This window comes from Euleptes europaea, chromosome 3 (assembly GCF_029931775.1).
Source record: "Euleptes europaea isolate rEulEur1 chromosome 3, rEulEur1.hap1, whole genome shotgun sequence".
NCBI lineage: Eukaryota > Metazoa > Chordata > Lepidosauria > Squamata > Sphaerodactylidae > Euleptes > Euleptes europaea.
Window position 1 is genome coordinate 77,002,835 of NC_079314.1, and position 24,121 is coordinate 77,026,955.

The 24,121-nt window shown below is 42.0% G+C and overlaps 1 protein-coding gene across 1 annotated transcript in view; it reads left to right on the forward strand.

The window, feature by feature from the left end:
- Positions 1-24,121, forward strand: part of OTOGL (otogelin like) — a 118,895-nt gene that overhangs the window by 49,025 nt on the left and 45,749 nt on the right. Inside the window, exons 26-32 of the mRNA XM_056846517.1 lie at positions 7,722-7,867; positions 12,148-12,283; positions 13,665-13,784; positions 17,100-17,216; positions 20,171-20,327; positions 20,512-20,538; positions 22,463-22,630. Of these exons, the coding sequence (XP_056702495.1) occupies positions 7,722-7,867; positions 12,148-12,283; positions 13,665-13,784; positions 17,100-17,216; positions 20,171-20,327; positions 20,512-20,538; positions 22,463-22,630 (871 nt within the window). The remainder of the gene's footprint in view (positions 1-7,721; positions 7,868-12,147; positions 12,284-13,664; positions 13,785-17,099; positions 17,217-20,170; positions 20,328-20,511; positions 20,539-22,462; positions 22,631-24,121) is intronic.

Below are 24,121 nucleotides of genomic sequence, written 5' to 3' on the forward strand. Positions count from 1 at the left end.
CTGCAAGGACTTTTCCAGCCCATTCCTAAGCCTCAAGGACAAAAGTCTTTTGGAGGTCAGGAAGGGGCTGTTCCGGCATTGGGGGGGCCTGTGCCAGCGCCCATGCCACTTATGCCACACAGAGTGGCCCCAATGCTGGTGGGGAGGCCTGGACGCCGGTCTCCCGGTGCAAAGCCCCGTGCTGGGGGGTGTTCCCGTGCCGTGCCAGGGGGCGGAGCTGCCAGTAGGCAGCTTCCTGTCCCCTTTCGGCCTGGCACACCAGCGGGGAGAATGCTGTTGCTGTGCCTGCTTGTTTGCAGGTGCAGCCTCGCTGTTCTCAGTGGGGCTAAATGCCCCATTTAAATGCACCTCAGCCACGCCATCCCCAGCCGCCAAAAGGTCAGGAATGGGCTGCCCATCCAACATTCACCTGAAGTTCCATGATTGGTGTGTTTGAGTCCCAGCCCTCCAATCTGTTTTCCTTATCTGACACTGCCATGAATAACCACTAATTGCCCCATTGGGGAAATGCATATATAAAATGATGCCTACATAGGTTTTCTCCCTGGGGCAAATAGTGGCTCCCCAGGGCTGTTCCTGGTCAGGAAAATGCCATGTAGGGGGAAAGGCTTAAGTATGGAACATAGCTGGTGGCCTCAAAGACTTTGCCAGAAAGACTTTGCCAGACCTAAACAAGGAAATGCTACTGATTTCAGTAGAACTAATCTCCCACATAAGTGCGTTTACAGTTGTGGGTCTTGCATAAGGAGGAAAAAGATTTTAATTTGTGTCTTTTTATGTATTTTTAGGTTTTTCCTTCTGTTTTACTTTGTAAGCCACCTTGCGTTCCATCAGGTAAAAAGGCAGCTAATATATGTTTTAAACAAATAAACATAAAGTAGCTTCATGATTTTTAGGACATTTTTTTGCTTTCATAAAAAGCAGCCTTTGGCAAGGAAAGGGCTAATAAACCCTATCCCTTTGCTATTTTCCTACCTAAAATACCCCACTTTGGGTGTTTTTACTTCCACCAGTTTTCCCTAGGGTGGATAAAAGCAGTGGTGGCTTTCATTGTGAAAAATGCAGAAGTGAAAAGGATTAACAAGCCCCCCCCCCCCCATGACTGGAGAATGGCCAATGTAACACCCATTTATAAAAAAGGTTCCAGGGGGGACCCAGGAAATTACAGGCTAGTTAGCTTAATGTCTGTTCCGGGTAAATTAGTGGAAAGCATTATTAAAGATAAAATTGTCAAGCATATAGAAGGGCAAGGTCTGCTGGGCAATACCCAACATGGCTTCTGTAAGGGTAGGTCCTGTCTCACTAATCTGTTAAGAGTTTTTTGAAAGCGTCAATAAGCATGTGGACAGGAATGAGCCTGTGGATATTGTGTATTTGGATTTCCAAAAAGCTTTTGACAAAGTCCCCCACCAAAGACTGCTAAGCAAACTTCATAGTCACGGGATAAGAGGACAAGTCCTCTTATGGATTGAGAGCTGTCTGAAAAATAGGAAGCAGAGAGTAGGAATCAATGGTCAGTTCTCCCAATGGCGGGATGTGAGCAGTAGGGTGCCTCAGGGATCTGTGTTGGGACCGGTGCTTTTCAACCTGTTCATCAATGACCTGGAGTTGGGGTTAAACAGTGAAGTAGCCAAGTTTGCAAATGACACCAAATTATTTACGGTGGTTAAAACAAAATCGGACTGTGAAGAGCTCCAGAAGGATCTCTACATACTGGAAGAATGTACATTAAAATGGCAAATGAGATTCAATGTGAGTAAGTGTAAATTGATGCATATTGGGGCAAAAAATCCCAACTTCACATATATACTGATGGGATCTGTGCTGGCAGCAACAGACCAAGAAAGGGATCTTGGGGTGGTAGTGGATAGCTCAATGAAGATGTCAACCCAGTGTGCGGCTGCTGTAAAAAAGGCAAATTCCATGCTGGCCATATTAGATGAGGAATGGAGAATAAAATTGCTGATATCATACTGCCCTTGTACAAATCTATGGTGAGACCACACTTGGAATACTGTGTACAGTTCTGGTCACCACACCTAAAAAAGGATATTACAGAGCTTGAGAAGGTGCAGAAAAGAGCAACCGAAATGATTAGGGGACTAGAGCAACTGTCCTATGGGGAGCGGTTAAGACGCTTAGGGCTGTTTAGCTTGGAAAGAAGGCGGCTAAGGGGAGACATGATAGAGGTCTATAAAATTATGCATGGTTTGGAGAGAGTGGACAGGGAGAATTTTTTCTCCCTTTCCCATAATACTACAACATGGGGTCATCTGCTGAAGCTATCCTTCAAAATAACAACATTAATTTAAAACAGAAAATCCTCTAAGGAGGAGGAAAGCTACTTAGAGGATGGTTGGATCCACTCCAATACTTTATTTACTTATTCAAACATTTATATCCCACCTTTTCTCATGGTTCAAGGCAACTTACAATAGTTAAAAACATTCTGTTAAAACAAAACAAAAATGAAATTGCAAACCCCAAATCTCTCCCCCATCACCCCTTTAAAAGATGGTTGCTAAAGGGCAAGCCCACGCTGGTATGTGTGTGAGGGCATACCTGGGGTGTTCCCTGGGGTGGAGGTGCCTTTAGGCAGCTTCCACAGACCTTTTGCCCCGGGAACGTCCCCTTGAGTGGCAGTGGGGTGCGCCACCTTTTTTGGTGGTGCAGCCTTGCTGTATTGCTGTATTCAATGGGGCTTCCCCCCTTTTTTTCTTTTTTCTTTTTAAAAATATTTCTTAGGCTTTGAGGCAGCCGGGAAGCCTCTAAGGAGGCAGTGTGGCTGTGCTGCTCCCGGCCACTGCAGATCTGGCAGCCCAGATTGCACTCTAAGTGTAATGTGTAGAGCAGCCCAGAGATTATAGAAGGGAAATGTGCACCATGGAGATCTAGAGAACTACAAAACTAACTTATGTACAAAACTAATAAAAACCACAAGAACTAGATTTCAAGGCATTATCTAAGCATAGTTTAATTTCCCACCCTTTCCCCCTTCTTTCATAATTCTTCTTTCTATGAGAATAAAGAAATGCATTATTAAGAAAGTAAAAGTGCTCCTGTCTATAAATGTGTTTATAAACTTTTAACAGAAATTAAGTGCGAGGTATATTCCTTCATGTAAGAGAGCTCCATTTCATTGAGTTTCCAGCCATGTGGAAAAAAAATTAAGCAGGGGTTTCACCTGTTGAGCTATGTGGATACTTACTGTGGCACATTGCTAGGGATTGTATCACTTGAAAAAAGATACCTAAGGATTCCAAAACTTTAATCATGGGACTATCATGTTTTTAATTAGGAAAGGATTGCTGTAATGTAACCCAGTAAAATGCCAACTCGGATACTCAGCAGGGCAGAGCTAAATAAATGACACAAAGGAGAATTGTTTATGGTCATTGTTTGCATCCTTTTAAAAATGCATTAAGTATCTTCACATTACACCAGTAATTTTTGATTGAAATAAAAAAACACAATGAAGTCTTTTTAGGTATATTTTATCGTTTGTTGGTTTCAGTAACTTTGGTGTGCATGTCTTTTGAAATGAATCTTTTAGGAATCATTGAAAGCCCATTTTGACCTATATACAGAATGTGAATATTCTGGAAATTTTTAAGTACAAAAATCATTTTGAATGCACAGCTGTGCGTCTGCTCATACTTGAGATGCCAGTAGAAATTTGTATGCATTGTCTCTGTGTGTGTCCCTCTCCCGCCTGTAGTCACTTAGGACCTGTTTATGCAAGGAACTGTTTATTTATTTAAACGTATTCATTACATTTAAACATCAACCACTTAATACGTTGTAGTCTCCAATTCAAATTCCTTTGCTTAACTTTTTTCCATCTTTCATCAAACATGGAGAAGCCTCCAAAAATTCATTAATTGTACATGAAGGTGATGGCTATTTTTTGCGTTGTGCTCACCTAGAGTACTGAGAGATATACTGCTTCTGACCGTAAAGGATCTATTGAGTTATTATGGTTGTTATTGATAAATGTATTCAGGAACTAAATGGTGCCCCACTAAATGATGGAACTATATGTGGCCCCACTATTCTGTTTGTTAATGTTTTGAATACCCTATATTTTGTTGCAAATCTAACCCATTTAATGACTTTGACCCATAATTTACATGCATGGTTTACTTCCATCATATTTTCACACTGGTGTCTGTAACCCTGTATTTATTCGTGTGATTATATAGCAACTAAAAACAATTCCCTGCATCCAATTCCTCTATATCCATAGAAGCTTTTAAATTTCAGGAAAATTTGAAAGATACTAACTTTATATACCAAGATAGGCCAGTATTAAATAATAATATTAGAGTAAATGACAAAAGTAGCCTATTGAATGTAGTCTTTTAGTTAGGGAAAATTGTTCCATTTATTGAGTAGATAGCCAAGAGGATAGCTCGTGGTAGGTGCTGTACAAACTGGCAGCCCAGGTGATAGCCTGACCTTAAATCCAACTCTTGAATTTGTTGAGTCCTCTTTCAAAGCTGTTGAAGCTAGTGGGGGATCACCACATCTTGTGGTGGTGAATTCTATAACTTATTATGTGAAGAAATGGGTCTTCTTGTCTGTCCTGAACCAACTCTCAGTCAATGCTACTGGATGACCCTAAGTTCAAGTATTATATGAGAGGCAGAAATTTTTCTCCCTCTCCACTATATTCATTAGAAGGTCCAACATAAAAATGAGATTTTGTGAATGTCCAACATACAAAAATTGGTCTATACTACATAAAATGTATCATTTTTGGTTATACAAGAAAGGAAAGAGAGAAATGGCATAGATATTTTTGTTAAATTTTGAATCTTTTATTGGTTTTTGTAGTAGTTGCAGTTGCATGACTTGCCTTCAGTTTGTTTCACATTTTAATTTCAAATGTCATAACCAGCTGAAGAAAGGAAGAATATGGTGTTGGTGGTGATAAATTGTTCTTATTTAAACTTTTATTTTTAAAATATTACTATTTATGATTTGGGCTTAATTCCTAAGCCTTTGTTCTGTTTCTCTATTGCAGGGACATTGGGAAGGGGGTGTGGCTGAGTAGACAATACTGAGTTCATTGAACTCAGGACAGATAACCCTTGTTGAAATGAGCCTAGTAATGAGCAGAAAATGCCTGGTGCCAAAGAAGTGGTCTTCAAAATGAAGTGCCACCTTCATAACAGAGAATGTGTGTGTAAAGTTCCGTCAAGTCACAGCCGTCTTATGGTGACCCCTTATGGGGTTTTCAAGGCAAGAGACTAACAGAGGTGGTTTGCCAGTGCCTTCCTCTGCACAGCAACCCTGGTACTCCTTGGTGGTCTCCCATCCAAACACTAACCAGGGCTGATCCTGCTTAGCTCCCGAGATCTGACAAGATCAGGCTATACCATGCTGCCTTCCCTACCTAACAGAGAATAGTGGTATGAAAACAGAAGAAAGGGCTAGAATCCAAACCATGACTAAAGGGATTAAAACATTTTTACTATTTCTTTGGTTGAAATTGGGAACAAGCTAGCTGCAAGTGATTTTAACAAGCAGAATTTTAGCATCACACCTAAGAATGATAAAATAACGGCAATTGGTTTTACCAGTCTAAGTTTTCTGTCTAAAGGGAATAGAATCCATTCTTTCTCCAGCACTGAAATCCTGATGTATTGTATTCTGCGAAAATCAGGACGGTTGCTAAATTTTTGATTCCTTGCCCAGATTTCTGTTACTGTTTCCCCATTGCTTAGCAACACCACACTATCACAAAGAAACTGATACTAAGTTAGAACAGACTAGTTTTGGTGATTTAATGGGAAGATATGACCTGGCCCTGCAACGGAAAAAAAACATTTTGTTTTTGTTTTCTACAACTTAGCTCAGTTTCTCAAAGCAAGTCTGGCATTTCCTCCTTTGTGTTTTACCTTAAAAGGTAAATGTAGCTTTGTTCTTGAAAGTGGTTATATAAAAATGCCATTATATGAAAGTGACAGAGAGGCAAGAGTCTTGTCTTCTTGTCTTAAAAAAAAAAAAGTCAGCTAATTGAGCCAGTTCACAAAAACTGAGGGGCCATAGCTTGTTAACGGAGCATGTGCTTTGAACAATAATTAAGCACCCAGATACGATCCCACCCATTTCCACTCAAAGGATAATGGGTAGCAAGGGTGGGAAAGACCTCTGAAGAGCTACTGGCTATCGCAGTAAACATTATTGGGCTAAATGGACTAGATGGACCACTAATCTGAGTCTATGTAGTGTAGCTTCATGTGACTGACTTTGAACGTGAGGTGGCCAGCCTTTTATGCAAGTGTGCCACCAGAAATATATGAGAGAGTGCCAGTTCAAATCCTGCCCTTTATACTTCTCCCATCTTTATTTTCTGTTTTTTATCAAAGCAAAACAAATTCAACCAATGACTTCCGGCACCCTGTTAAAACGTGGGCCACTGGTGTACACTGGCCAGTATTGTACTATCCATATGTGGAAAGCATACAGTTTCCCCATAATCTTCTCCTTTCTTGCAGCACTTTCTTGAAGCAAAGAATGACCATTCCTGGGGTTGCAGGATCCATGCAGAGAAAGTATGAAGGTTGGTTGGCTGGAGTGAGGAGAGACAAGAGAATAAAACCGACTCCTTTCCTCAACAAAGCTGTGCTTGTGGAAGAGAAAGGAGGAACCATTTCATGTCCTCCTCAGTCTATCCTCCCCCAACATGTGCAGTTTTTCCTCTGTGTGGTCCCTCAACCCTGACGAATGATCTCTCCTATAGTCAGAAGGAGGTGTAGGGATTAGAATGGGACTGAGGAGACCCGAGTTTAAATCCCTTCTCAGCTACGAAGCTAAATAAGTGACTTTAAACAAGCAACTAGGCCTAACCTACCACATGGAGTTGTTTGGATAATAAGCTGGAGGAAAGAACAACAAAGTTGTCAACCCTCATCTCCATTAAAGAAGGCTGGGATTTAAAATCTAATGGATAGATAATAATTTGTTTGTCAGGAGTGCCTGCTTGGGTAACAATTAGTGTTACAGCTAGATTTGAGTCCAGTAGCACTTTAGAGACCAACAAGATTGGTGTCTAAATTGCTACTTCAAGAGCAAAATCTTGTTGGTCTCTAAGGTGCCCCTGGACTCAAATCTAGCTATTTTAGTGCAGACCAACATGGCTACAGCAGATACACAAAAACTATATCAGATGTGGTATTGCTTGGGAGCCATTTCCCTGTCTGTGAAAGGCTGATGATTTAAACTGAGTTGTTATGGAGATGCATGAAAGTGAGGAGAAATTACCAGCCTGGGTGGGTTATACATATATATGGAGAAGAAGAGCCACAGTCTTATTCAATTCCTGAATAAGCTTGCAAGTCTACCTTCAGGATTTATTCCCTCCCGCCATCCCCGGGATGTATTCTTAAACTGAGAAATGTGGTAAATTCAATCTTCATCCTAAATAATTTGGTTTCAGCCAGTTTATGTTGCAATGTAATACAGTGTGCAACTGTAGGGGTCTCATCCGTTCCCTTAATTGCACTGGTAGATCAGGGTTTATTTCCACATCAACCTAACATAACTTGATTTAGAACAGTTTTAACTCAGGCTGGCTCAGAAACAGCCCAGGGCAACTGGAGTCCAGGCAAGGGAAGGAGATGTACCATCTGACAAGTTCCATGTTGTTTTTGTTATGAGGATGCTGCAGTGACATACAGTTGTGCTTGCATATAATGATCCTTTCTGCTTCGCAGAGTTCAGACAGTTCGAACATATCTATAATTATTCAGAACAAGAAGTGCTTTGATAATGACATCATTTGCTCTAAGAGCGTCTTTATCTCTGTTGGAGATGCTGAGATTTATTTCAGTGGCCCTCTAGATGTACAGGTAAGTTCTGTGTTCCTCTTTTTTTGACTTGACCTTTAGCCAACCAACTACAGTATAGTTTGATAACTAAAACAGATTTTATCTGAACAAACATAATAAAGAGCTCAAGCTGTAAAGTAACAAAATGCTCCTGTTTTCTTAGTTTTTACTCTTCTTCATGATCTTCTGTACAATCATCATCATCTTTTGGATAATATAGAACTTCTTTGAAGTCAAAGATTTTTTTCTTCTTTAGACCCCAGCCATGTGGTTTTTGAGGCCTCCTCCTGCTGTCTTTCACAGGCTCTGCCCTGCTTCCTCCAATAAGAGTAATAAATGATAGGAGCGGTTGACTCTAGTCTGGAGAACTGGGTTTGATTCCCCACTCCTCCACATGAGTGGCAGACTTTAATCTGTTGAACCGGGTTGGTTTCCCCACTCCTACACATGAAGCCAGCTAGGTGACCTTGGGCTAGTCACAGTTCTCTCCAAACACTCTCAGCCTCACCTCCTTCACAAGGTGTCTGTTGTGTGGAGAGGAAGGGAAGGAGATTGTAAGCCAGTTTGATTCTCCTTAAAAGGTAGAGAAAGTCAGCATATAAAAACCAGCTCCTCCTCCTTGTCCTCCTTCATTCTCCAGATGTCTTTAAGCACAGTGTGTCAAGCTGCATTTGCCCAAAATGGCTTCCTTAACTCTTGTGAGTGGCATCAATCCCTACTGAGCATGTGTAACTTGCCGCACTGTGTTTAGAGATCCATAGGAGAGCAGCCTGATTAGCCTTGACTGGCTTGTCAGAGCAAGGAAGCTAAGCAAGGTTGGCCATGGTTAGTACTTGGATGGGAGAACACCAAGGGAGACTGGGGTCGCTGTACAGAGGAAGGCAATGGCAAGCTACCTCTGTTAGTCTCTTGCCTTGAAAACCCCATGGTCTTGGGCTCACCATGAGTCAGTTGCAACTTGACGCCACATAATTATTTATTATTAGGGGTGCAAAGACTGGAGGAGAGTTAGCTGATCCATCTCCAAGAAATAGGAGAAAGAAGCAGCAGCAAGGGGTGGGGTGAGGCAAAGGTGACTGTGGAGGGCATTGCCCCCAAATCTGCTCTATGAAGCCAACCCTTACCTTACCTCATTATAAAATTGGCCTGATGGTCATGTGATTATCCAATGAAGTTTTCAAATGGGAGGAGGCATGAAATAATGTGATCAAGTCACCTTGTGACATCCAGCCTTAAAGCAGGGCTTAAAGTACTTCTAGAGACTGTTTACTCAGCTTCCCTTTAGAAATTCTCTGAGAAGGTGATTCCATACTTTGCCCTGAAGAAATAATGGATTATGAACAATATGTTTATATGTTGGAATTATGCCAATCTTAGCATGATATTATCTGAGTGCGTTATCTTGGCTATATGTTGTTTGGATCCTTTCCAGTCTAGTTTCAGACCTGATTGTGGGACTGAAACAGCCTTGGTTGCCCTTCTGGATGACTTGTATTGGGAGATGGACAGAGAGTGCAGCTCTGTTGATTGTTCTGGGCCTCTCAGTTGTTTTTGATACTTTCAATCATGGTATCCTTCTGGACCACCTTTCCTGGCTTAGACTGGAAGGCACTGTTTTGCAGTGCTTCTGGTCCTACCTAGATGATAGGTTTCAGAAGGTGGTGCTGGGTGACTGCTGCTCATCCCCTTGGCCTCTGGCCTGTGTGGTCTCACAAGGCTCCATCTATGCCTTTCAATGTCTACTTGAAACCACTGGGTGAGATCATATGGAGATTTTGGCTTTGTCATCAAAATGCAGATGACACTCAGCTCTATCTCCCTGGTGGATGCCATTGAGGCTGTAGAAACCCTGAACTGGTTCCTTGAGGCAGTTTTTGAGTGGATGTGGGCTAAAGCTTAAACTTGACAATACTGAAATGCTACTGAAAGTGGAAGGTCTTACCCGGGACTTAAGGTGTCACCTGTTCTGGATATGGTTGCACTCCCTGTGAAGGAATAGGTCTGTAGTTGGGGGTACTGTTGGACCCAGCCCTGCTGCTGGATAAGCAGGTGGCAGCTGTGGCAGGTAGGGCTGTTGAAATTTTTTTTGGGTAAAATTCAGATTCGGCAAAATGCGGCCCATTTTGATTCGGGAAATGCCGAAGTCCGAACTCCCCCGATTCGGATCCGTGGAATTCGGCGCGAGATTCGGAGTTCGGGGAAAAATTTGGCCATTTAAAGCCATTAAAAACACATTCAAGCCTTTCCGCGGCTCTGGGGGGGGGGATGTTTGGAGCTAGAGGTCCCAAAATTTCAGCGTAGCTTGAAGGGACCCTTCTTGCAAGAACCCCCAAGTTTTGTGAAGATTGGGTCACGGGGTCCGAAATTATGGGGCCCCTCTCTCAAACCAGTATGGCTCAGCCCCCCCTCAAACCAGTACGGCTCGGCTCAACCCCAAACAGGAAAAAAACCAAGGAGGAGGAGGCGCGGCCCGGGTGCCGAGCAGAGAGAGACTCGCTAGCCGCTGCACAGACTCAACTTTAAACTTTAAAACTTTAAAAGCAGAACACACACTCCTGCAGAGGCGAGTGGGCACACACCCCTCGGCAGAACGGGCGAAAGCCCCCTTTGGCTTCCCCCCCACCCACAGAAACTGCTCCCCCCCACACACACAGACTCTGCTCCCCCCCCCCCACACACACACACAGGAGAAAAGGTATAGAGAAAACCCCCAAAATCAAACTGTGTGGATGTCTTCCAGCAGGAGCACGGAGGAGAAGTAAATCCAATCCTATTCCGGTAAGCACCAGCAGCTTGGCCCAGTCAGGAATCGGATCTCTCAGCAGCACCGCCACCAAATTGGAACGCAATTAATACAGTTGGGACGGGAGGGGAGGGACGGGAGTTTTTAGACTCTTCTCCTGGCCATTTCAAAAGTGAGAATCCCTGCTCTGATTGGCCAGGAGAAGACCCAGCTTGGCCACCATTGGCCACGGGAGAATGCTGTTTACTAACTGACGGTTATACTGCTGATTCTGAGCCCCCGAATTTGCCAAATTTATTCGGCATGCCTCGAACTCGCCAAATTTGGCTCGTCGTTTTCCCGTCTTTTTTTGAATTCGGTTCCATCTGAACTGAAAAACGTCGAATTGGGGGAAATTCGGCTGTTTTTCGGTTCAAGACGAACCGAATCGACAGCCCTAGTGGCAGGGAGTGCCTTTTACCCAGCTTTAACTGGTTAGCTGGTTGCTGCTTTTCCTGGGCAGAAAAGATCTGGTCATAGTAGTGCATGCCATGGTTACATCTAGATTAGATTACTGCAATGCACTCTATGTGGGCTGCCCTTGAAAAGTGTTCAGAAACTTCAATTGGTGCAGAGTGCTGCAGCCAGGATATTGATTGAAGTGGGTTGTAGGAACCCATAGTGCTCCATTCTTGGCCCATCTACACTGACTTGTTTTTGGACACAATTCAAGGTGCTGGTGTTGACACTGAAAGCCCTATATGGCTTGAGACCAGCATACCTGAAGGACTGCCTACTCCTTTATGAACCTACCTGATGACTATGGTTATCTTCCAAGGCCCTCCTTTGGGTGCCCCCACCTTCAGAGATAAGGTGGGTGGCAACCTGGGAGAAGGCTGTCTTTGTCACAGCACCAAAATTCTGGAACTCTCTCCCCAGAGAGACTCGCTTGTCCTTTGCTGTTGCCATTTTCCATCAACAAGTGAAGGCTTTTTTGTTTCCTCTCAAGTTCCCTCAGTGATCTCTCCTTTCTGCTCTATGTTTTACTGTAATTGTTGATTTTATGTAGTAGTTAAGAGTGGTGGACTCTAATCTGGAGAATCCGGTTTGATTCCCTACTTCTGCACATGAACAGCGGACTCTAATCTGGTAAACTGGGTTTGTTTCCCCACTCCTATGCATGAAGCCTGCTGGGTGACCTTGGGCTAGTCACAGTTCTGTCTGAACTCTCTGAGTCTCACCTACCTCACAAGTTGTCTGTTGTGGGGAAAGGAACAAAAGACAATTGTAAGCCACTTTGAGACTCCTTAACAGTAGAGAAAAGTGGGGTATAAAAACCAACTCTTCTTCTTCTTTGTTAGCTTGGTTTTATTTGTTTTAGTAATGTGCTTTTGTTTGGTTTGAATGGTTTTTTAAGGTGTGTTTTTATTATGTATGTTTTCAATCTGCTAGCTGCCTTGTTGGCTCTGATGAGGGCAGAAGGGCAGGGTATAAATTTTTGTAAATAATAATAATAAAAAAGGTTGCATGTTTCTGAAGCCATGCTATCTGTCTTTGATAAATATGAATTTCTTTGCAGAGAATGCTGAGGATACATGAGAACAAAACCAAATATCAGCTTTGGAAGGCTGGGCACTATACAGCAGTACACTTCCCAGAGCAGGAAATTACTGTCCTGTGGGATAGAAAGACAACAATGCATATTAAAGTTGGAGCTCAATGGAAGGTGAGTGAACATGACACTGGGTGTCCTATATTTTATAGCTCTAGGAATAGAGGAGGTTAATTCCACAGAGTCTGCATGGCTTAGGTTAGCAAGTTTTTCAGCCTGAATTTCACTTCTGGATCTCTTCCCAGCTTTGAGGGTTTGGAGTTAGATGCCCAGCTCTTTCTGTTTCTGGCACTGGAAATCCTCCGTCGCTTCTGGCTTGCCCATGTTCCATTGGGGCAAGCTAGTGGTGCCAAGAAGCCGCTAAAAGCTGCTGCCTGTTGCCAGCAGAGACCCAGATGTGCCCTTTCCCTCATGCTGTTACTTTTCATGGCCTTTGGGCCTTGAACTGCCTAACAATTTTTCAGTCCGTCAGCCCACTGGCAGAAGCTGCAGTCCAACAGGGACTGATGCTCCAAAAACCTTTATGCAACTCAAGGGCTGTCTGAAAAACTCCTGCAAGGGTATGGCTCCCAGGCCATAATTTGCACATCTCCAGTTTAGCAACTTGATTTGACTTAGTATTTAGGTAACAAAGCAAATTCATACCAAATTGAGGGCCGTGTTTTCTCACAATGTGAAAACTGACAATGATCTTTGTTCACATTTTCTGACTATTCCTGATGAATGAGAGCTGCCTTCTCTGTTGGTCTAGTTCAGTAATTTATATAGGTTCAAAAACATCTTTTCTTCATGGAAAAAGAAATAGAAGGGTTGTTCCAAGACAATGTGGGTTCTGCCTTTTCATCTCAAATTAGGGCAAAAAGGACATCCATTTTTGTTGAACCTGAAGCACCCCCTTTGGCTTCTGTGTGACTCTTTATTAGTTCCCCCTCCCAACTAGGCAGCAGAGCTACCATCCAGTTTTGAGAGGAGAAAATTAAAGTGAGCTTGCTTATAGCAAAACTACCTTCATGTATTTGCTGCCAAATATGGCCATTACATTGAATCAGGTTTGTATAAGCAAGCCATAAAAATGAAGAAGTCTCAAAATAATTCTACAGATTCCAAGTTTAAGAAAGTGTCCAGTCACATACTCTGATGTGAACCTATTCCTTAGCATTGTCTTGTTCCAGCAATAAATGTTTCTTATGTACAACTGTGCAAACATTGGACAACTCTTTAATGACATTGCTATCCTAATAGCAAGCCTATGTGTTCCTCAGTGATGTATGGTAGAGCCCTAAAAGAAATTATTGTATACTCTCCCATATCAAACACTCAAAGCCTAAATGTTTATGTCTAAAGGTATCTACTTTGCAGGCCCAGTACTGAAGTATTAATTTAGTTTTTTTTATCATTAACAAGTTTTAGGTAATGTCTGTCATCATTCTGCAACCACAGCTCACTCATTTTAAATGAAAAGATTTTGAAAAATGCTATCCTGTTACAATTTCAGGGTAAATTGGCCGGTTTGTGTGGGAATTTTGATAAATTCACTTCAAATGATCTGACTACATCCAACAACATGGAAGTAAGAAATGCTCAAATTTTTGGAGAGAGTTGGGCAATAGGACAGGTAAGCAAGAGTCCCCATTGAGTTTCAAAATAATGGTATTGGGAGTGTACAGATCTGTAGAAATATATTATAGCAACCATCAGTGCAGCAACTAATAGCCAGTCAGTTTGATGGGCAAGGGTGTTCATGACTGGAGAGCTCCAGTTCTTTCTCCCTCCTGTTCCATTCTTTTGCACATTCATCTTTCAGCTTACCATGCATTGGTTCAAGCAGATACCACATGGGCAAGCAAAGGAGATGGACATGCTCTAGGGAATGCCTCATTCTTAGTCATATGACAAAGAGCATGACTAGATCAGCACAAAGAGATGGAAGCTACTAAGAATTTTGTGAGGAATGGGACTCTAGTTCAAGAATGCTGATGTATAGCATACCACTGGTCAAACAATATGTGTAGGAAGATGTTTGATGTATGTTTCAAGTTTGTTTTTGTCTGCTGAACTGCATGTGTGCCTGGAATGTAACACTTCCTATTCAACTGAAGCACAGTTCCTTGAAAAGAAAAAGTAAACACCCTTCTTGTTGACATTAAATATTTGCAGATGCAGTTCAAAAGTGAGAAGGTCCCTATTTCCCTTGTTCCGTAGTTTCCATATCATATTGCAAATGCTTATCTATTGTTGCATCCTATGTGCCGTAGTCAGCTTTGTGCATTATGACTCCCTCTAAAAACTATTTCACACAAGATAGTTTTCTATAGGGAGATCTTTTCTTTATACCATGCATATGCCTTTAACATTTGACAAAGGTATGTACCTGTTTTACCATATTTACAGGGCTGGATGCAGCAACTGGGGGATGTTTTCCTGTGTGCACAATAAAACATACCTTAACGTTTGTGTACTTCATCTTATATTCTAATAGCAAAGTTGCCAAACCTTTGTATACTTAAATCCAGTTCCTGGAGCTGTGAAGAGGCAAGACAGATTTTTCCACAAACCTGAAAAGGGTCCCAGGTTTGCAGAAAAATGTGAAATCTAAATATATATATATATATTTGGCAGTTTAAAAAATCCAAAAATGATAAAAGGTGACCCTGTAGATTTAATCAGTGGCTGTTGCTAGGCAAACACAGTATTCCAGGGTTCAGTTTCTGTGAGGAAAAGTCAGGGGGAGGGGGCAGGGCCCTTTCCAGGCCTATTTTAGCCTTTGAGGGAGAACTCACTGGGACCAGGCCTGGTTAGGGTTGCCAGCTCCAGGTTGGGAAATTCCTGGAGATTTTGTGGTAAAGTCTGAGGAGGGCAGAGTATGGGGGGGGGGAGGCATCAGCAGGTATAATGCCATAGAGTACACATTCCAAAGCAGCCATTTTTTTCCAGGGGGACAGATCTCTCTTGTCTGGTGTTCAGTTGTAATTCGAGGGATCTCCAGGTCCCTGGAGATTGGCTACTCTAGGCCTGGCAGCAACCTCTGGGTGACTTGATACCACCTGACTTGCATGACCCAACTAGGTCTGGCTGCTTGCTACTGTTCAGCAGCAGCCACCCTATGAAAAGCAGTGTGGAGTAACAGTTAGAGCTTCTGAGTAGGGTCTGGAAGACCCAGGTTCGAATACCCATCTTGCTGCAGAAGCTCACTGGGTGATTATGGACCAGTCACATGCTTTCAGCCTAACCTATCTCACAAGGGTGTTGTGTTGATAAGAAGGAGGAGAGGAGACTAATGTAAGCTGCTTTGGTCCCCACTGTGGAGAAAGACTATAGTTTTCCAAGGTAGAGGCTGCAGGAGTAGGAAGAGACATAAAACTTGAGACAGAGGGGTAGATAAAGGTAAGTTGGCGGTTAGGTGGGAAGGAGATAGGATTGCCTACTCCAGGTTGGGAAATTCCTAGAGATTTGGGGGGGGTGGAGCCTGGGGAAGGTTGGGGTTTGAGGAAGAGGACCTCAGAAGGGTATAATGCCATAGACTCCATCTGCAAAAGCAGCCATTTCCTCCAGGAGAACTAGGTTTGCCAAATTCCAGGTGTGGGCTGGAGATCACCCAGAATTACAACTGCTCTCCAGATGACAGAGATCTATTCCCCTGGAGAAAATGGCTTCTTTGGAGGGTGGAGCCTATGGCATTATACCCTCCTGAGGTCACTTCCCTCCCCAAACCTCGCCCTCCCAAGGCTCCACCCTCAAATATCCAGAAATTTCCCAGCCTGGAGCTGACAACTCTAAGGGGAACTGATCTTTGTAGTTGGGAGATCTGTTGTGATTCCAGGGGAGCTGCTGCCACCACTGCTGCTGCTGTGTGTGTGTGTGGGGGGGGGAAGTAGGTGGGCGGCTGGGAGCACTGCCACTGCTGCTGGGGGACACACACCCCGAAAGATCTTGAGCATGAAACCAGTACATCACAGCAGATCAAACAGACAAACCAATATAAAATCTACAACCCCTTAAGAAGTAAGATATAACAATGAACCTATACAATTTCTCATGAAATCACAAACTAGTACTCATTTTAACAACGTTTTAGAGAGATCACTATTGTCAGACATTTTGCAACAGATCAGGTTATTTGTGGATCAGGATCTGCTAATAATAATGATACTACCCAGGGCTTGACAGAGAGCTGGTATCTAGACTAAATAGGAAAAATCCAGAGTGCTCTGGGGGCAGACCATTGGTCTCAAAAAAAGCAACACATGATCTATAGTCTCTAATGCACCAGATACACAATCACAGAAATGTTCTGAGAATGGTATTTTAACAAATCATCCTCTTATTTCTGCATTCGGCAGGACATTTAAGAAATGGGTTCTTTCAGTGGCGATTGCTAGGCAACCACAGCATTCAAGGCTTGGTTTTTGTGGGGAGTTGCCATTTCCTGATATGGGTTGCAGAACAATTTCTTTCCTATTGTGTCCACTTTAGCTCTAAAAGCCTTGGAAGGAAAAGTTTTGGTTTGTTTTCTTTTCCTTGCGATTGTGATTGTTTCTTTTTTTCTGTTTTTTCAGAAGTTAATTTGTTTCCACTGTTGCTTCTCTTTTTGAACTTACTGGGTCCAATTTGTCTTCATTGTGACTGTGTTAATGTTTTTAGCAATAAACCAAAGGATACTTTGGATAAACAGTGTTTTGTTTGTAAGTTGCAGTTGGCTTTCTGGAAACTATGATATAATGTGGCAAAAAAAGAAAAAGGAAAAAAAAAATTTGTTTTTCATGCCAAGATGAAGAAAGAACATTAAACAATTAAAAAAAATATTTCCCATTTGTTTTCATTTGTTAAAAAAAGTATGCGTCCCAAGAGAAGAAAGATAAACAATATTGCATCTAAATAGTGAAAGATACTGATAACTGCATAATTGCTGTTTGTTTTTCCTGTAAACCAGTGTGCAAGCCCAAATGACACCATAAAACCATGTGAAGTACATCAAAGCAAGTTCCCTTATGCCAAAAAGGAATGCTCAGTTTTGTACAGTGATGTTTTTGCCCCATGTCGCAATGTGGTAAGTGAACACTTCATAAGTTATTTAAAAAAGAACAGATTTTCTCTGAGTCTCTGTCTGCCGAATACTTCAAAAGCTGCCGGGGCACTGGTGCCTGTTAGCATGATCAGCTGCCCGTCTTAATACCGATGAACTTAATGCCACGAGTCCTCATGCAGCCCCAGGATTTTTGCCAGGAACCTAATCAGCTAGAGTTGGAGGGGAATTGAGCTTACACGGTTGTTGCACATCTTCGAGCAGTTTCGTTTGAGTTTCCATTGTAACAAAGGTCCTTGGTTGAGTGTACCCCAGGACTTTGGAGTTCATGTTCATCTTCTCTGAGGAGCAGTACACACAATATAGTGGCTGGTTCCCAAATTGCTCACTGAAAATGCCCACCTGTCTATTCCCTAGCCTTTTTGGAATACCCCTATCAGTTTTTTCATCTTGATTAGCAAGTCCCCACCCATGCTATGATCCTAGTCTTATCACCATAGTGTTCCTTGAAAATGTATTATTAGTGGCCGGTAGCCTTTTTGTACTTGTGGGTACATTTACGGCTAGGATTTGAAAAGAACAACATTGGGTTATGTGAGGGGCAATTATGATTCTACTCAACTGTGCCACTGAATGTGGGATGATGGACTATCTAGGAGGCTGGAATTATTCATGGAGAACTGCCAGGCTGAGAGCTCTCCATTTTCTCCACCATTTGCTTACTATCAGAATTGCTGTTATTAATGGTTATTAATTATTGTAAACTGTTGTAATCTTCTTTTTTGCGGGGGACAAGATATAAATGGGCATATTATTAATATGAGAAATATTCAAACAGTGTAATTCTACATATAAATATATATTCAAAAATGGGCACACCTTTTTATATGTCAGAAGTACTTTATATAAATAAATACATTGGGTAGGCACTGAAACTCTCTCTAGCTATAAGAAACAAATGCTCTGTCAGTGGCTATTGTGGGTGTTGCTAGGCAACCATAACAGTATTGCCCTTCAAGACTTGGTTTTTAGCAATAAAAGGCAAGGGGAGGGCCCTTTCCAGGGGTTGTTTTGACCTTTGAGGGAGGTCTCTTTGGGTCCAGGCAACCACTGGGAACTTGATGACATGTGACTTGCATGATCTACCATTGGAAAAATTTAAAGAAATACTCAGACTTCTCATGCTATACATTTGAGTGAAAAAAGCCTTTGTCTGGAGAAGATTTTTCACCTATTCCAAAAATGAAAATATTTCATGGGAGGTTTTTTCAGTGCTTCCCCAAAGTTCACAGTTTTCTGTTGGAAAAGCTGGAACAAAATTCCTCCAACAGGGGAGAAACTCCCCTCCCCCAGTTTTTTTTAGTTCTGTTACCAGTCTTTCACATCTCTATCTAAAACTACTATGAAGCTTAATAATAGCTATGAACAAGCCTTGTTGAATGGACATTGTGCCATGGCAGTGCTAGGATGGTTGAGCTGTTTTGCTGTGCTGTTCTTTACTTTAATGTATGTTGTATGTGCCTTAGATTATTTGAAAAGAGGGTCAAGGAAAGAACACCAACAATATTTAGTAGCCCTATTCACAAGTTACAATGAACACACATACAATCCATCTACAGTATATATTTGATTTTGTCTATATATATGTGTTTAGTAATTCTCATGGTTCTACCAACAAATGAAATGTGTGATTCAGACTCTATTAATCCAAGTATTAGTCTCCAGTTTCATCTGTAAAGTGAAGGTATGTTGGCTCTTTTTTTTTTTTACCAACAGGTTGTACGTGTGTTCACTGTAACATGTGAACAGGGCTGCTGATGTGCTGATAAAAATGCACTGCTGGTTGAACTTGACAGGAAAGCCAGTTTCAGATGTATGGGCTTCTTGTTACGCTAGATGGCAGCATTTGCTTTAAAACTGAGGGGAAATATCATTGTTTACCTTGGTTTTAATAATGTTGCTAATCAGTGGCTTAGCCAAGGGGACAGAAAAGGCGGGGGCCAGCCCAGATTGCTCAACCTAAGGAATGGCTTTGGGAAAGGGAGAAGATAAGTATTAGGAAATAATAAAGTGAAAGCCCAGGCTAGTCTGATCTTGTCAGAAGTATTTGGACGGGAGACCTCCAAGGAATCCCAGGGGCGTGATGAGGAGACAGGCAATGGCAAACCACCTCTGTACGTCTCTTGCCTTGAAAACCCCACAAGAGGTTGCCAAGCTGTGGCTTGATGGCAAAAATAGAATAAAATAAACTAAACTGAAAAATCTATGGCGTGACTGGGATTAGAATATTATGTAAAGTTCTGGCTGCCCCATCTCAAAAAGACTATCATACTAGAAAAAGGTACAGAAAAGCGAAACTCAAATGATAGCATGGTCAGAGAAACTGTCCTGAGAAGAAATGCTAAAGTATACGAGGCTTCTTAGTTTGATAAAAGATGATTGCTAGATGGAATTATGCATGGTGTGGGGAGAATGGCTAGATTTTTCTTCATAAATCTAGAGTTTAGGGTCATTTGCTGGACTTGATAAGCAGTTGGTTCAGAATGGACCAAAGGAAGTACCATGTCATAAAATGCATAGTTAACTTATGGAATGGTTATGGTCAGTGGTTTAGATAGCTTTAAAAAGGACTGGATAAATTATAGGTCTATAATGACCATTAGACTGTTGGACAGGATGTCCAAATAAGAGCTTCTATGTTCCATGGCAGTATGTTTCTCAATGCTTGTTGCTAGGGGCAAACAACTGTGTATGCGTGGGGGGTGTTGCCTTCATGCACTTCTTGTGGACTTCTTGGAAGCACTTGCATGGCCAAATGCAGGATTAGATGGACCTTTGGTTTGTCCAAGCAGGGATCCTACAGCTAGTTGGCAGAACGGTGCATTTGTGAAGGTGAATTGTATTATCTGAGTTCTTTTTAGGACTTAAATACATTAATGAAAGTAAATTACATTTTGACTTGTCCTCTTATATTTCAGATCGATGTGACATCCTTTGTCAAAAATTGCCATACAGACACATGCAATTGTAATCTTGGTGGAGACTGTGAATGTCTGTGCACAAGTATTGCAGCTTATGCTCACAAATGCTGCCAGCAGGGTGCTGTAATTCACTGGAGATCTCCTTCCCTCTGTCGTATGTATTCTGTTTTTCATACCACCGAATACACGGATTGACACTTCATTGTCTAATAGATTAGACAGCGAAGTGTCAATCCGTGTAGTTGAAAGCAGTACTCAGTGCTGATGCTGATAACCAGAAGTGTGCCTCTTTTCCAAGATGTTATAGATACTAGTAACTGTACCTACTTTTTTTTCAGCTTATGACTGTGATTATTACAACCAAGGTATGTATCACTTCTGATTTTCTTTGTAATATTGGATGTATACAGTCTCTCGAGACACTTCACCTTCTTGTGCTAGAAGTGAATTTGCATTTGTAAATCACTTCAAGTGGGTTAAAAATAAAACTTAATTTATATGCTCAAGGTACCATCCTGAGTGCAGTAATTCTGTGGTAGAATAGTGTTTTCTAGTGGTCCAGGTGGGGCAATCTGCATTAATAGGAAGAAGCTCCTCCCTGGAGGCAAGCAGGTCACTAACCTTTTTGGGTGAGTCCTGCTGGGAGGGGGCTTCTCCCCACATCTTTTAGTTTCGGTACTGTCTGGGTAGCAGAAAGATGGCCGTTAGCTGTGCTCATCTCCAAGCTCAGGAACTCCTTTTTTCTTCACAGCCTTTCCTTGCTTCCCCTCTCACTCTTCTGTGTCCAGTTAAGGGGAAGGCATTTTTCCTGCTGCCTGAAGTAAGGGTAGATTAGCCTCCACTGTAGTCAACCCCCCTCACCCTCTGGGTCCTCCCCTTGGGAGGGAAAGCCATGGGTACTCTGTGCTTCAGCCAGGAGCCTTCCCAGTCACTCCATGTCTCGGCTGGGCCCCTCAGAGCATTTGTGGCTTCAGCCAACCTGCCATTTTGCACTGCCCCACCACTGCAGGGTGCAGCCATTTCAGCAGTGTATGTGGCCTTTCCTTCATTGGAAGTGTGTGTAAAGCAGCAACCTGGAAGGCAGTGCATACCTCTACATGAAACTATTGCATTGACAGGTGGGCATCAGTAGATACTTCCTTTGGTCACAGGTGACTTCATCAGGTCCTGATGGAGTGAATGGTTAAGATACCCAGGGATACACTGTTTTTCTATATTCCATTAATGAAGACTGCCCAACCCTAGACCACTGGAGAATGGAAAGTTTGTTCATTTACCAAGAATTTCCCTTCTCAGTGGCCTTAGGGTGGGGCAGTCTTATCCTTCAGGAATTGCAGTCCCAAACAGATGCCCCAGAGTGGAGTTCTGGGACCAGTCTGGTTTCAGCCATATGGTTTCAGGCCTTCAGTAGTTCAAATCCAGTGGATTTTCTCCCTTGTGTCTTTGTGTTGTACTACATTTGCTTTCTTGTTTATGGCTGTTTGGAGTTAGCATGCTTTACAGTTATGGGGGTTGGATGGCTTCTGAACTGGTCTGGGAGATTGGGGGTAAAGCCCCTCCTATCAGCAGTAGCCCCCCCCAAAAAAGCTAGTAACCCTGCCTGCCTCCAGGGAGGAGCTTCTTCCCATTCCTGAAGACTGCCCCACCCAAGGACCACTGAGAAGGGAAATTCACAGTAAGTGTACAAACTTTCAATTTCTTGATAACTCTGCTTGCTAGACTATTCTACAATATAAAAGAATCAAACTGAAATAAGGCACAATGTAAACATAACAAGATACTAATAATTGATCGAGTAGTATTTTGGAACTGTTCAGTTGGCAGATCATGTTTCAAGGTTAGTAAACAATAGGGTTTAGGCAGAATCTGCCGAAATATGAAAAAGTGATGGCAAAGGGGTTTAACAGTCAGAATCCCAGTAAAGTGAAGATCCACACATGACATGCCAGATAAATACATAAGCAGCACTAAGTCTCAAGATGAGAACTGAACATCAGGGTTTGATTTCTAGCTCTGGAGTCTACAATACTTAGCCAGCAAACAGCAGGTTTGGAGTGTGGTCTATCCAATGATTGGGGAAAGCAGGAAGTGGACCTTGCCAGGTCAGGTGGGGTTTCGTTGGAGCATCAGCCTGGGTTGTGTTCCTTGGTGCTTTTTGAGAGAAAGTTGGTGGGGCAGGAACCAATGCAGATGGGTTCTAGTATGCACCACAGGGGACATCAGCAAGCATTTGTATCTTTTTAATTGTTTGCTTTTCCTATGCTTTTAACATTTTATTGTTTCTTATAGGCCTTGGAGAAGGACCATATATTTTGGCAAGCTACGGTCAGAATGACACAGTTATAGGGGTCAACTTCAATAGCAGAAAGATATTCCCTTTGCCTAGAATCAGTATGAATGGAAATGTATATTTTAATTTTATGCTAACTCCAGGACTTTTTAAAGATAAAATATTATGTGAGTATATTTTCAGAATGGAGTACAATTAAATCACAAGTTTTGATAGTTAATTTTTTAACTTTTTCCACATAGTTTTCTAACATATTTTCTAAAATCTTGATACACTTGGAGAAGGTAGTCCTAAAGACAAAGCTGTAGGAGAAGTTGTAACTATGTACAGTTGAAGGAAGATAGAAATGCTTTAACTGTTAACGACCACTTTTGTTTCTGCATTATTGACATTCTTATTCCAATTTTTACTTTTACTTTTTTTTGTATTCATAAAATAAAAGCATTCTATGTCCATGTATAAAAGCATTGGTTGCGTTCATACATTACAGTAAATCACATAAACCATAGCTTGATTAAATTCCAATTTATTGAATGTAGGCTGCCCAACATGGTTGGTATCAGGCTTGTTAAATGTGGTTTTATGACGTTTGACATGTGTACATTAGAAAACTGAGTTTTTCTCAGTAACTTGATGCCTCTCAGCCTCCTGCGTACAGAGAAGGAAGCACAGACCAACAGAAATCCCATCAGCTCTAGCTGCATTCGGCTATCATTATGTCTTCATAGAACATTCCCTCCCTTCTCTTTTCCCCCTTTATACCACTAGTGATGACCCAGTAAGCTGGACTTCAGATTTCACCCTTTCCCAAAGGGAAACTTACAAAGCAGAAAAATAGCATGAAAGAAGAAGGGTGGTGGCAGCGGCTATAAAAGATCTGTTTTGTTTTAAGAATGCATGAGCAGCTAGACGTAAAGAAGGAAGGGAAAAGAGACTGATAATTCTGAGCCAAGCATGAGGAGAAGAAAGAGGCCTGGTTTGCCCTAGGTTTCTCCCTTCCTATTTATTGTACCCCATAGTAAGCAAGCTGCATATGTAGTGAGGCAGTGCCAACAGCCTGGTACTGGTGATGGAAAGTTACAGTTTTACATATGGCAATCCTGGAGGGTTTTCAGTGAGAGGGACAGTTTGTGATTGCCTGCTTCTGTATAACAACCCAGGACTTTCTTGGTGGTCCAAGTACTTACCTGGGCTGAACCCTGCTTAGCTTCTGTAATCGGGCTAGCCTGGACCATGCAGGTCAGGCAGTCTGGCAGTAGCTTATGGGAGTTCTTAGTTTGGCAGGAATTTCAGTCTAGTGACTGGAAAGCAAACAAGAAGCTAGCTTGCTGAGATTTACATACAAACTATGCTCTGTTTTGAAGGACTAACCAAGGTTTGTGTAACAAGCTATAACTTAAACAAATGACAGTTTATAGTACTGTTTGAATGCTGCCATTCTTTCCTTGATAAAGGGAAGAAGCATAACATAATCTTAAAACCGACTGGCAATTATGCAGGTTTTTTCCTCATGTGTTCCAAAATACACTACTATATTTAATATTTTGATTTTCATATAATGAAAAAATTGGAAATGAATTGATGAATTTTCAGAATATCTTGCCCCAACATGAAACAGATACAGTATTTAAAAATACATTCTGGAAGGTCTTACTGAA